A 13,166-nucleotide genomic window follows, 5' to 3' on the forward strand; every position below is an offset into this window, starting at 1 on the left:
AGCACTCTCACTAATGGCGTGGTCCACAAGGGCAGCCAAGCCAAGCCAAGCCAATATGCACCGTTCAATATTTTGGAGCGTGGCGAGAGGTGGGACAGTGACAGGTCACTCTGCAGGAGGCAGGAGGAGTTCTGCTCGCTCAAGAAGAGCCACTGACAGTGAAGGTGAGAGTGGATTAATGTGAGTTGATGGCAAAATGACACAGCATGGGCCACTGTAATGATACTCTGGATGTTTCTTTCTTTTTTTTTTGTTTTCCAACCACATGGCCAAAGAAAGAAATCAACCATAGGTGTGTCATAAACAATTCCCACAATATTGAAGTGATATATCAGGCTGCAGGCAACTGCACAACGACACAGCTTCTTTTATGCCTGTTCTCAGTTTGGATTTCAACTAAAACAAAGACTAAGGTTTAAAAAAAAAAAAAAAAAATCAGGTGTTTACATAGATATGTTGATCCATCGAGTAATCATGGCTGTTTTACACATTCTAGGGGGAGCAAAAGAAATGGAAATCTTAAATAAAATTGTCATGTTTAGTGCTTAGAAGCTAATCCTGTGCAGCTGATGACCGTCTTAAGTCTCTGACCCATAAACATAACTGGAAACTGGGTATATTTCCATGATTCTCAGTAATGCAGGCATTTTCAGTTCCTACTTGTTTCATAGGCTTTATGAAATCACCAGTAGGATTCAGGTTTTGTGGTCGGCTAGTCAGGAACATTCCATGCTTTAAGTTCCTGACGTGAAAACCTCCTTAAGTGCTTTATTGCTTTGTTGAGTTTTAAGGTGGAAAGTTGTGTTTTAAGGTGGAAAGCTGTTTACTAGGATTTGGTGAATTTGTTCTGCTGATGCTGTTTGCAGTCAGTCATCAAGACAGACTTGTGGGTCAGCTCACACACAGCCATGACGATAAGCATTTCCTTTCCTCCATACTTCTCTCCTTCCACCTGTGTTACTGCTCGACTCGTCACGGTGCTCGTGCTTTTGGAAATGTGGTATTATTTTTAAGCATTGTGACGGTATTGACACATGTCCAGTCTTCATGCCGAGAGGCAAACAGAATCAGTTATCACATATGGAATTGATTTGTGAGCTGTCTTTTGCATAACCGTCCTGCTGAACCCCCCCCCCCCCATAATAGAAACACCATCACAGAAATTCTAATGGTTTCCACTACAAATACCATTACAAACCATCAGCTAACCATTAAACCCATTACCATTATTGGTTCTTAATGGTATCGACTAGACATAACATGCCACCAATAGAAGTCAACAAATTACCAGTAGAGACCCAGAGGGACCATTAGAGTTTCCATTAAAACCAATAAAATTCCCATTCAAACCATTACAAATTCTATGAGGGTTTCTGTTGTATTTTTTTTCCAGCAGTGGTTAAAGATGCATAACTTAAACATCCATAGAAATAGACAACTGTGTAATTGCATTTGGTCCTCTAAAACTGCAGTTTCATAACCATAAACTGGAGAAAGAGGATGAATATAGGACAAGCAGCAGTGTGAGCTGAGTCTTCTGACGGAACAACACCGCCATCTTGTGGTAGGAAATGTAAACGACACCGTGACAGCAAAACTAACACAATTACAAAAAACACACAAAAAAGGTTCTAAAGCTGACAAGTTTTTTTTTCTCTCTCTCTCTCTCTCTCTCTCTAATTAAATCCCCTTCAAACGATTTAAACAACATTTTTAACTGACATGCCCGACATGTTAGGCTGTGTCCTCCTACTCTATATCATGTAAACTACTTATAGCAATCTGAGGTCAACCTATACGGCTAAAAGAATCAGTGAGTAAGGAAAAGAATGAATCAAAGCTTTGATTCACTTGATTCAATCCAGAGTGGAATTCTAGAAATATCTAGAAATTTCACTTGGCTTGGATAACTTTTTTATGTCTTAATTTTTTGTATAGAAGCCTAGCTAATATTACAATCATATTTCAGTGCAACTATTTATTGTGCAGTTTATAACAAACGAACGAACAAACAAACAAACAAATAGCCTAAACAAATAAATAAACCAGTTGATATTTAAGGGCTTTCTTTGTCCCCTGACTTGTCCTGACTTTTAATACAGTACTGGTACTTTAATAAGCTACCTAAAGTCACATGACCTTAGTAGAGTACTGGTTTCCATGGTAACAGCGTGCAGGTATAGGTGCTCTCCCGCGGCGCGCACAGGTTCACACTCCGGCAGGTAAATTTTTTCTGTAATGTAATGAAGGCTTAAAATCATATTCTACAAATGATCAAAACATTACAGACGTAAACAAACAGTTATACGCTTGTTACAGGTATGCTAGGCCTTAAATAGCAGTCACTCATTAAATAAACGAAAGATTAATAATAATAATAATTTGCTTGTTTACAGTGTTTTTCTGAATATGAGTGCTGAGTGGTTAACAAACCAGGGCTGGACAAAGTACTGAGAAATGATACTCACCTGAAAACACAGACACTGTGTCAAAATCTTACTCGGTTAAAAGTATCCAGACAAAAATGTGCTCAAGTTGCTACTCTACTTTTAAATGAACTCAAATAACAAAAAGTAATCTAAATGTATTTAACTGATTAACTTACATGTGAACAGGAACTCAGCACATTCGCCTCACACTTCCAGGGTTGAGGGTTCGATTCCTGTCTCCGCCCTGTGTGTGTGTGTGTGTGTGTGTGTGTGGAGTTCGCATGTTCTCCCCGTGCTGCGGGGGTTTCCTCCGGGTACTCCGGTTTCCTCCCCAGTCCAAACACATGCATGGTAGGCTGATTGGCGTGTCCAAAGTGTCCATAGTGTATGAACATGTGTGTGAATGTGTATGTGATTGTGACATGCGATGGATTGGCACCTCATCAAGGGTGTACCCCGCCTTGTGCCCCATGCTCCCTGGGATAGGCTCCAGGTTCCCCGTGACCCTGTAGGATAAGCGTTATAGAAAATGGATGGATGGATCATTTAATCTCTGTAAGTTTGCAATAACTAAGTGTAATTGTAATTTACCATTAACTATAATTTGACTTGTTGCAGAGCCTATTATGTTTTCTACTGGAATCATCCATCCATCTTCTATACCACTTTATCCTTTTCAGGGTCACGGGGGAACCTGGAGCCTATCCCAGGGAGCATGGGACACAAGCCGGGGTACACCCTGGACAGGGTGCCAATCCATCGCAGGGCACAATCACATACACACTCACACACCCATTCATACACTACGGACACTTTAGACATGCCAATCAGCCTACCATGTCTGTCTGCATGTCTTGTCATGTCATGGGGGAGGAAGCCGGAGTACCCGGAGGAGAACATGCAAACTCTGCACACACAGAGCCACGGTGGGAATCGAGCCGGGAATCGAACGCCGACGCTGGAGGCGTGAGGCGAACGTGCTAACCACTAAGCCACCGTGCGCCCCTACTGGAATCAATGCTAGTTTAACCTGGCATGAGCAAACAAAACATGATTAAAAAAAAAAAATCAATTACAGCCGTTAATCCTAGCACATTAGCTAAACTTACCTCAACATGCTGCTTCAAATAGATCATGCCTTCTAGGGACTCAAAAGAGATGCCTCATTTTATACAAATATTTTTGCTTACTCCAGGATGCTGAAACATTTTACCGAGGTAGGGCCAGGGGCGCTCATCCTGAAGTTCCACACTGCAGTCTGGGGGATTTTCCATATTCAAACGCACACAGATACCTCACAGATAGCTATAGCGCTAACTTCAATGTGTAGAATGAGGTCACAGCATAAAATCATGCAGATTCAGGTCAAGAGCTTCAGTTAATGTTCATATCAAACATCAGAATAAGGAAAAAGTGCGATCTGTGTGACTTTAGACGTGGCGTGGATGTTGGGACCAGATGGGCTGGGTTGAGTATTTCAGGAACTGCTGAACTACTGGGATTTTCCCACAACAACAGTCTCTAGAGTTTACACAGAATGGTGCGAAAAGCAAAAAACATCGAGTGAGCGACAGTTCTGTGCGTGGAAACGCCTTGTTGATGAGAAAGTTCAGAGATAAATGGCCAGAATGGTTCAAGCTGCCAGGAAGGATATAGTAACTCATATAATCACTCTTTACAACCGCGGTGAGCAGAAAAGCATCTCAGCATACACATCACACAGGTTTCTCTATTAAAATGGAGGCGGAGTGTGTAACCCCTGGTTACAAGTGTGCTTTGTTATGCGTCCAGATGTATTGTATTGTTTTTCCTTATAGATGGATGGACCAATGGACACAGCCACGCCTTCTCTAAAAGGCAAAGCAGACAGATGGATACGTAACTCCTCTCTCAACTTGCACTGCACCAACTACCAACAGGACTACGGTGAGAGATGAGAAGACGCCAGACCGTATACATACACCTCACAGTTTGCTCTCTCGGGCTCCATGGCTTACATTTCCATCTTGTTTGGTTTCAAGCATGTTCAGGGTAGTGGAAGCATGACTATCTGACACTGTTATTCAGATTTCTGTTACTTTCGTTCATATGCAGTACGTGCACATGATAATTCAGTATTTTTTTTTTGTTTAGAATTAGTGGATGGTTATAAGTATGGAGAAGAAAATTAAAAAAAGAGTTTGTTTTGTGCCTACATGTTGTCTTCTGCTTATACATTGCTGATACACGTGAAACGTTTGAGTTCGCTAATACATCGGGGGACACCTTGTTTTTATTCATCTTTTCCTCTTTCAGGTAAAGAAGGATTCAGTTCATGCTTAGGTCATCACTATGGGACAGGCTACTCTGCCAATCTGAAACCTGCTGGTTACTACAGTCCCAGCCGCGAGCTGCTTCACAACCCCAACCTCGGGTCAGCAAACAATACTGTGTATCTGATAACCCTGTGTGTCTGGTTCTACCACCTTTACTTGTATCTCTCTCTCTCTCTCTCTCTCTCTCTCTCTAGTGTTTCACTATTGGACAGTTTTCAGTCCCAGACTAAACGCCATTACCAACCACTGACTGTACCCAATGGAGCTGAGGCGCTGCCTAGCACGAGAGACAAGAGCAGAGAAAGTGGATACCTGCAACTTCACACACAGCCCAGACCTGTGAGAATCATATCTCCGCTCTATACATGACCGCTTTAAGCTCTGGTAACATGATTCCTATTCATGTTGTCGACAATTCTCTTTCTTTATCTCTTCTACAGAAATTAGTATCATGCCAGACGGAGTATAAGCGCAGTTATAGTCCTCAGAGGCCCACACTCTCAGGTAAAAATCAAGCCTTAAGTTCAACTATTAAGCAGAAATATGAGGACACAGGATTCTCAGTTTGATCTGACCTGAGATCAGGTTATTTCGATGTATGTAGAGTTTTGCATGTTCGCATGCTGGTAAGTGGATCGGTGACTCTAAATCGCCCCTAGTGTGAATGATGTGTATTGCATGGTGCTGTGAGATCTCATGCCCAGCGCTCCTGGAATAGCTTCCAGGATCCATTGCAGCCTTGACCAGGATAAAGCGGTTACTGAAGATGAATGAATGAATGAATAAATTAACTATTAATGAGTGTTAAGTTTTTGTGTTTGTGCCACAGTGTACCGTAAGCATCAGATGGTGGGAGCTAAAGAAGAGAGCGGATTCACTGAGGGAACCAACCTGCAGTACAATATACTTCTACCCCAAGACACCCCCATGGCTTACAATTCAGTATATTTTCATTCTTACTGCTTTTCATTATAGGAGGCGTATTAGAAACGACACTCAAGTGTAGCTCTGGCAGTACACCCGCTCAGTTCAACAAGCGTTCTTCATGCTCTGTACTCCAGCATATTGGATTTTATATGACACAATAACGGTCCTTTTAAGTATCACTATACTCCTTTACAGATAATTGGAGGGAGAAATAGACAAATGAAAAGACATGACGTTTATACTAAACATAGCTATAAGGTTTCACACATGGTTGTGAATGTTTTGCAATAAATGAATTCTTAGCAGATTTCCTCGATCCATCATTACTCTACTCTGGGTATGATGCTTAACAGTTAACTATTCAAGTTGTGTAAGGTCTCCTGAGGTCTGAATCCTATCTGGCTCATCCCTGAATACTCTTAAACCTGCATGTTAACTTCATAGCCACCGTTATATCAAATGCCTGCAGTACAAAAACTTCACCGTTCAGTTATGTTTAAAGTGCATTGTATTTTGCAGTTGAATTCCTGCTATGCTCGGTCATGTTACCTCGCTTACCCGTTTCTGATCGTCAGGGAGAAGCTCGTCAGACGCAAAACAGCGTGACGAGGATGGACTTCCGCCCTACATCTGTCCTTCAGGTGTCTCTTTCTCTCTCTCTCTTTATTGAATCGGCTTCTCTCTGTACAGTATCCGTCATTCGTTGCTTACACATGAAATACTATATAATAATTGTGATAGCCTGTTATAGCAGTGGTTCTCAAACTGGGGGCTGCATAGAAATTGTAGAACATTATTATTATTATTATTTTAAATTAATTTGACCTGTAGGTCAGGATTGTCATCCTTTGAACTACGAATATACATAAAAATGAAATACTAATAAAGGAAATCAATTACACACAGCACACTTAAGACACACTTAGAATGTACTGTTAGCCACATGCTGATAAAAACGAAGACTATTTCAAATAAGTTTTAGCTAGAGGACATAGTGTAAGGATCCGGCTAGATCCTCACGGGTTTCTCAGGAAAGTTACAGGTCGGTCATTAGAAGAGGATTAACTGAGTAAAACATCCCAAAAATGGTACCTTAACATGAGGCCGCGTGTCAGCACTCGATGTGGAGGTCACAGAGAGAGAGAGAGCAGGGCGGCGACCACGCCCCTTGACCCCACATGACATCATCATGGCCGATCATTACAATAGCCTCTTAGCTGCGACATTGAATACAGAAGAGCCTAGCGTGGAAAAAATTCGAAATTGCAGGAAAATTTGCGGGCCACAAAGGGATGCGCCCTACACAAACGGGGCGTCACTCTGAAAACTTTTGAGAACCACTGTGTTATCGTACAGTACATAACAGGTACATGTGCCAAGTGTATGTGTGTTTATGTATCAGGGCAATGAAGTGTTACCCAAATTGGTCGCTCATGCTCCTCGAGAGACTGCATTCACCAGAGACGCTCAGGAACTGCTCAGGACATGCCCTGTGAGAGCAGCACTCACCTACACTCATCCCATCTCATTGCTTTCCCACTAAGTCAAATTTCACTCCTACACTCATCCTCATTTACTCCATTAAAGGAGTTGGTAACGAGGTTAGTTGGCAACGTAATGCTGTTCTCTGTCCTCAGGATTCTCCGGTACCGGCGTGTCCTCACGGCCACAGACAGAAGAGCCTGCTGTTTGCCGAGAGATCTATTGGACGGAAGGTTTGACTGGCACTGTCACTAAACCTGCTTGCGCTCTCTCTCTCTCTCTCTCTCTCTCTCTCTCTCTCTCTCTCTGCCTAGATTATCATATCAAGTGTTTGTAGGTCAAGATGACTAGGCATGTAGAATCTTCCAGACGTTTCAAAGGGCTTTTTATATTTTTTATTATTCTATTAAGCAGTGGAAAAACATCTTCAAAATGATACCCTAAGGCCATTCGCTTTGAATTACTACCTCTAGACATTAGAGGTAAGATGATCCAGATGATACATACTCTGTTATCATGCACACGTATTGTTGTACTGTATCATGCACTTGGTAAGAAGATGAACAGTGTGAAGGTTTAGATAAACCTGGGCAATAAGGGTGTTTCTGAAACCGTGCCGTATTTCTTTCTCGCATTATGATGAGTGTAGAGAATTGTTTTCATTCTATTATTTGAAAATGAGCTTTTCTTTGGTTACCATTGTATGCAGAAATTTGGGCACCCCTGGTCAAATCACGTGTTGTGTTGTTTTGTTTTTTATTTAAATATTAAAGATTAATATTAACAGTATAATGATGAACACATCTGCAATGGAAACACTTAAACCAAATATATATCTGCACATTTGAATGGACAATTAGTGTTTATTTCATGAATAACAGTAAATATAGGCGCTTTGTCAGTCAGTAATTAGTAACCCTCAGTCACATCTTCCAAACATTTCTTATTGCTACATTTCTTGATTTTATTCCATGCAGAGAAATTCTAGATTGATGTACACTGCACTGCATGTTTAACATTCTCTATAACATTCAAGTGTGGGACTTGGGAGGTCCCAAGATTCCAAAACCTTAGTCTAAAGTAATTCTTCAAGTAGTTAATGGTTGATGTATAGTCAGGTCTATAAATATTTGGACATTGAGAGTCAGGGTTATTAAAGAAGTGCAGACGTTCCGCCTTAATTTAAGGGTATTTACATCCAGACCAGGTGAACGGTATAGGAAATACAGCACTTTTTATTTGTAAAGGCCAATTCATTTGTTTTTGCTGTAGACTGAAGACATTTGGGTTCGAGATGAATGTGTGAAGAGAGTTTAGAATTTATTTCCTGGTATTTATATGTAGATGAGTTGAATGACGGAGAACACAGCACGTTTTGTATCAGACCACCCGATTTCTAGTCTTGGTTTGAGTCTTCAGTTTCACCTGTGAAGACTGTGTTTGTTGTTAAAAAGGATAAACCAACGTGAAGATCAGAGAGCTGTCTATGGGAGAAAAGCAAGCCATTTTAAAGCTGAGAAAAGAGGGAAAATCAATCAGAGGCATTGCACAAAGATTGGGCATAGCCAATACAACAATTTGCAATGTCCTGAAAAAGAAAGAAACCACTGGAATACCGAGGAACAGACATCGAATGTCAAGGAAAACAACAACGTGACATGACATTGTGAAAGCTGTGAAAAAAACCCCAAAAACAACATTCAGTGACATAAAAAAAAGCAGGGGTGATGGTATAACAATCTAAAACCATTTAAGGTAGACCTTGAGAGCAGAAATATAGAGTCCATTCCACAAGATGCAAACCACTCATAAGCAGTAAGAATCAGAAAGCCAGATTGGAATTCACAAAGAAATGATCCACAAAAGTTCTGGAACCAAGATTAACCTGTACTAAAGTGATGGAAAGACCAAAGTGTGGAGAAAGAAAGGATCTGCTCATGATCCAAAACATACACGCTCATCTGTGAAGCATGGTGGAGGTAGTGTCATGGCTTGGGATTGCACAGCTGCTTCTGGAACATTCACACTAATCTTTACTGATGATGGAACTCATCAGATCGTTACAGAAGAATGAATTCAGAAGTTTACAGGAACATTTTGTCTGCTAATTTACAGAGAAATGCATCCAAATGAATCGAGCGGAACCTTACAAAGGATTTTGTCAGGAAGAAACAGTGAAAGATTTTAGACTGGCCAAGTAAATCCCCAGACCTTAACCCAATTGAGCAGCATTTCACCTCCTGAACAGGAGAACATATTCATCTTTTGAACTCAACCCCAAAAGTCTTTGGTGTACAGCACAAACAAACGAACTGACCTCGCCGTTTCAATACTTTTGGAGGGGGCTGTATGTATTTAAAGAGCACATGCTGTGTTGTTGTTGTATTTTAACGAGTGCTTTAAGTGCTAACCGGACAGAGATGGAAGACGGAGACTCTCGTGGGTGACTCTCAGGCCCAGCTTGTCTGAAAATGCTTCGACTCACATGGAATATGTTGTACATTTCTGTGGAGTAGAGACATAGAGATTAATTTAATGGTTTCATTTATTGACTGATTTTCCTTGGCTTTTTTTTTCCTTTCCGTTTTCATCAGAAAATGGTCTTTGTTGTTTTAAAGTTCTTTAAATAAATTAGACAAGAGATCTTTCAGTTTTTTGGACTAAGTTATTGTAAATTATCCAAGAATGCTTACAGTGCTCTGGCTAAACTTAAACTCTGCAGTGTTGCGTTAGAGACTAATGATTTTTTTACTATTAGTGAGATTGCCGAAAGTCATCATCAGAAGCTGGTTTCTTTTCAGTGGGGCGTGATTTGTCATCCACTTGAATCCAATCTACTGTAATTGCATTGTAAGCAGTGGCTGAGTTATAGTGTAGCGATGCCAGATACGACCCTGTTAAAGAGCAGTGCAGTCTAAACGGATCTCTGTGGAGACATGGTGCAGTAAAATACCCGTGTTATAGACGCTGGGCTTTGCCAGAGTGTGCGAAGTAGGCCAGTGAGTTCTGTTCTGTTTCAGGAAGGCTCAGGCTTCATCCTCAACACTCCCATCCTCAAGACTCTGTCAGACACACCATATGACCCACTGCAGTTCCTCTCACACTACCACAGCAAGTGAGTCTGCATTGTGTGTGCCATTTCATGATGAATACAAAAAAACTTTATGCTGACTATTACTGAGATGATTAGGCTTGTAGTGTAAAAAGAATATGAGTTTGATGGTCTTTGTGCAGGTTTTGCAACAAGGCAGGTTTCGATACGCTTAAGGCAGGCTGGAACAGAGGAGGTATTCACAAACACAGAGACAGCGGATATAGCGGACGAGATACAGACAGGTATAAATACTACAAACACAATTATGAATGATACTCGTACGGTACCGCTCAAAAGACTCGTACTCCTAAGTGTTCTCGTATGAAATCCACATCGTATGAAATCAAGCAAAATGATCTGCCAATAGAATGACAATTTTCAGCTTGAAATGAGTAAATATGTCTAGATAAATATGTTCGCTCTTCCTTCTTCTCTCCTTCACAGGTTTAATCTTTGTGGATATTAAGTCATCCATCGAATAAATGGAAAGCTACTCTACTGACTGGTGTGTAATATTGCCATGTTTGCATTTCTCTTCATCGTTATGGTAACCTCGATGCTATAGGAAGTTTTCAATTTGAATAGTTCTCATATTTACCAATCCTTTTATTATTGCCTTATATTCTTGAAAGTAATTAATCACACACGCGCGCGCACACACACACACACACACACACTGTATTAAAGAGGTTAAGGTTAAGGATAGATTGAGGCATAGTATTAATTAACTGTATTCAAAATTATGTCAGTGGAAGTTTATGTGTGTGTGTGTGTGTGTGTGTGTGTGTGTGTGTGTGTGTGTGTGGCAAAGTAAAAAAAAAAGTAAAACAATTCTTCATTTTGTTACAGTTACAAGTAATAGGCATGTCCATAAATTAAAATTTTAAATTCCCATAAAATGGCTATTATTTTTGACTAACAAAATAATGATTATGATATTGATCACATTCATTACAGCACAGTGAAATTCTTTTCTTCGCATACCCCAGCATGTTAGGTAGTTGGGGTCAGAGTGTAGGGTCGGCTACGATACAGCGCCCCCTGGAGCAGAGAGGGTTAAGGGTCTTGCTCAAGGGCCCAACAGTGGCAGCTTGGCAGCGCTGGGGCTTGAACCCCCAGCCTTCCGATCAGTAACCCAGAGCCTCAACCGTCAAGCCACCACTGCCGCATTAATAATAGTAAAAATTCTTCATGTATGTGGTACAAGGGTACAGAGGATAAAACAATGTCAAAGACAAACGAACGAATAAACTGTTGAGAAGCATCTCAATTTGTACATTATTCGCTTTCCCGAGAAGCCGTGATGTTGCCGTATTTCCTTCTGAAGCAGGACGTCAGAGTGACGTCAGGTTGAAGAGCTTGACCGACTTACACAAGCAGCCAACAGCGTTCTAGACACACCGTACATCCGGTGAATTTAAACATATTTAATGACCTAGGTAAATATGGAGAACAGCAAAGAGTTAACGAGAGCCTTTTACTTACTCTCACTGACGGAGAAGCCTCTGTGCCATTAAAATTCTAGTTCTGTCATAGTCTAATGAAGCAAAATAACCCAGCTGTGTAAAAAGCCCCAAGTTGGTGAAACCTCCACAATCTCCAAAAATTGTGCTGAGACCTTGTACAAATCCCACCCACCAGATTCAAAACGAAACTCCAACCACTACTACCCCCCCCCCCAATCTAAGGAAATCGTGTGGGAACAGTGTGCTGGAAGACGCATGGCAAAAAAGCGAAGAGCCACGTTTTCTGCCCAAGACACGCCCCTGGGGGTGGGACATACTCTATATGGTCCTAGAGCGTGTTTAATTGTATGAACCTGAAGATTTGCACAAATATGATTTCATCAATTTTTTTATTGTTGTTTTTTTTTTAAATAGTATTTCCAAGATATCATATAAAATTGTCCATAAGACCCTGCCTTGTGCCCGATGCTCCCTGGGATAGGCTCCAGGCTCCCTGTGACCCTGAAAAGGAGTAAGTGGTAAAGGATGGATGGATGGATGGATTGTCCATAAGACTTAGGGACAGGTACAAAAAGCTTTTAAACAGCCATTTTAATTTAACGGGCACTTTAAAGAGAAGTCTTCCTTTCAACTGTTTGGGTTTCAGAATCCAGTTCCTCCTCTTATTAATTCCTCTAACCTTCCTTCTCGGTCATGACAGTTAAATAATAGTATCAAAAAGCAACGTTTCAAGTGGTGTACATTCGAATCTGTTGCTCGTTCACCGTCACGTGTTAGAACGGTATGTAGCTGACCCAAAGAGAATGAAGGTAGTATAAACTACAGACTAGTGTTCTACATGATTAAGTACAGAGGCTTTGAGCACAGAGCATGCCTGCTTTATGTCAGCGCCTGCAACAACACCACAAACCTACATTCAGAACGGTCCAAAATAGCCAGAGGTCTATGCCAGAATGTGTCGGTGGAAATAAAAGACATCAAAGACGTGGACGTAGCCATTCAATCCTTAGCATCTTTCAGTTGTTAGTAGGTTAGTATGAATTATAGAATATTAAAACAATACTCTAAAGCACACATTTTACATTTATGGCAGATGCCCTTATCCAGAGCGACTTATATTTATCTCATTTATACAACTGAGCAGTTGAGGGTTAAGGGCCTTGCTCAAGGGCCCAACAGTGGTACCATGGCAGTGCTGGGGCTTGAACTCCTGACCTTCTGATCAGTAACCCAGAGCCTTTAACCACTGAGCGACCATTGCCCAAACATAATGATGTGCTTATCCATAATAAAACAAAAACAAAACATTAATGATCATGAAGACAGCAAACCTTTGTATTGGAGGTATTTGCATGACGTACTTCCAGTAAACTCTCTTGTTAGTCTTGCACAACTCAATGCTTTGCACCTTTATTCATCCTCTCCAGAGTTACACAGTATAACCAATGATTTA

The 13,166-nt window shown here is 41.0% G+C and overlaps 1 protein-coding gene across 1 annotated transcript; it reads left to right on the forward strand.

The window, feature by feature from the left end:
* The first annotated feature begins 3,897 nt into the window (after positions 1–3,897).
* ppp1r32 (protein phosphatase 1, regulatory subunit 32) lies at positions 3,898–10,666 on the forward strand. Its single transcript, XM_053640917.1, has 6 exons — positions 3,898–5,106; positions 5,554–5,713; positions 7,074–7,163; positions 7,309–7,386; positions 10,135–10,268; positions 10,388–10,666. Exons 1-6 carry the CDS (start codon positions 4,625–4,627, stop codon positions 10,518–10,520), a joined length of 1,077 nt encoding a protein of 358 aa, XP_053496892.1. The 5' UTR covers positions 3,898–4,624; the 3' UTR covers positions 10,521–10,666.
* Positions 10,667–13,166: the final 2,500 nt, after the last annotated feature.

Source organism: Ictalurus furcatus, chromosome 14, assembly GCF_023375685.1.
Source record: "Ictalurus furcatus strain D&B chromosome 14, Billie_1.0, whole genome shotgun sequence".
NCBI classification, from domain to species: Eukaryota; Metazoa; Chordata; class Actinopteri; order Siluriformes; family Ictaluridae; genus Ictalurus; species Ictalurus furcatus.

Bases quoted from the DNA above. Each gene is read 5' to 3' on its own strand.
- ppp1r32 (XM_053640917.1), top strand. From the start codon at position 4,625: ATGTTGTCTTCTGCTTATACATTGCTGATACACGTGAAACGTTTGAGT. The intron at 5,107-5,553 runs TACATGACCGCT...ATGAGTGTTAAG, and splicing joins AGAATCATATCTCCGCTCTA to TTTTTGTGTTTGTGCCACAG. The intron at 7,387-10,134 runs GTTTGACTGGCA...GGGCTTTGCCAG, and splicing joins AGAGATCTATTGGACGGAAG to AGTGTGCGAAGTAGGCCAGT.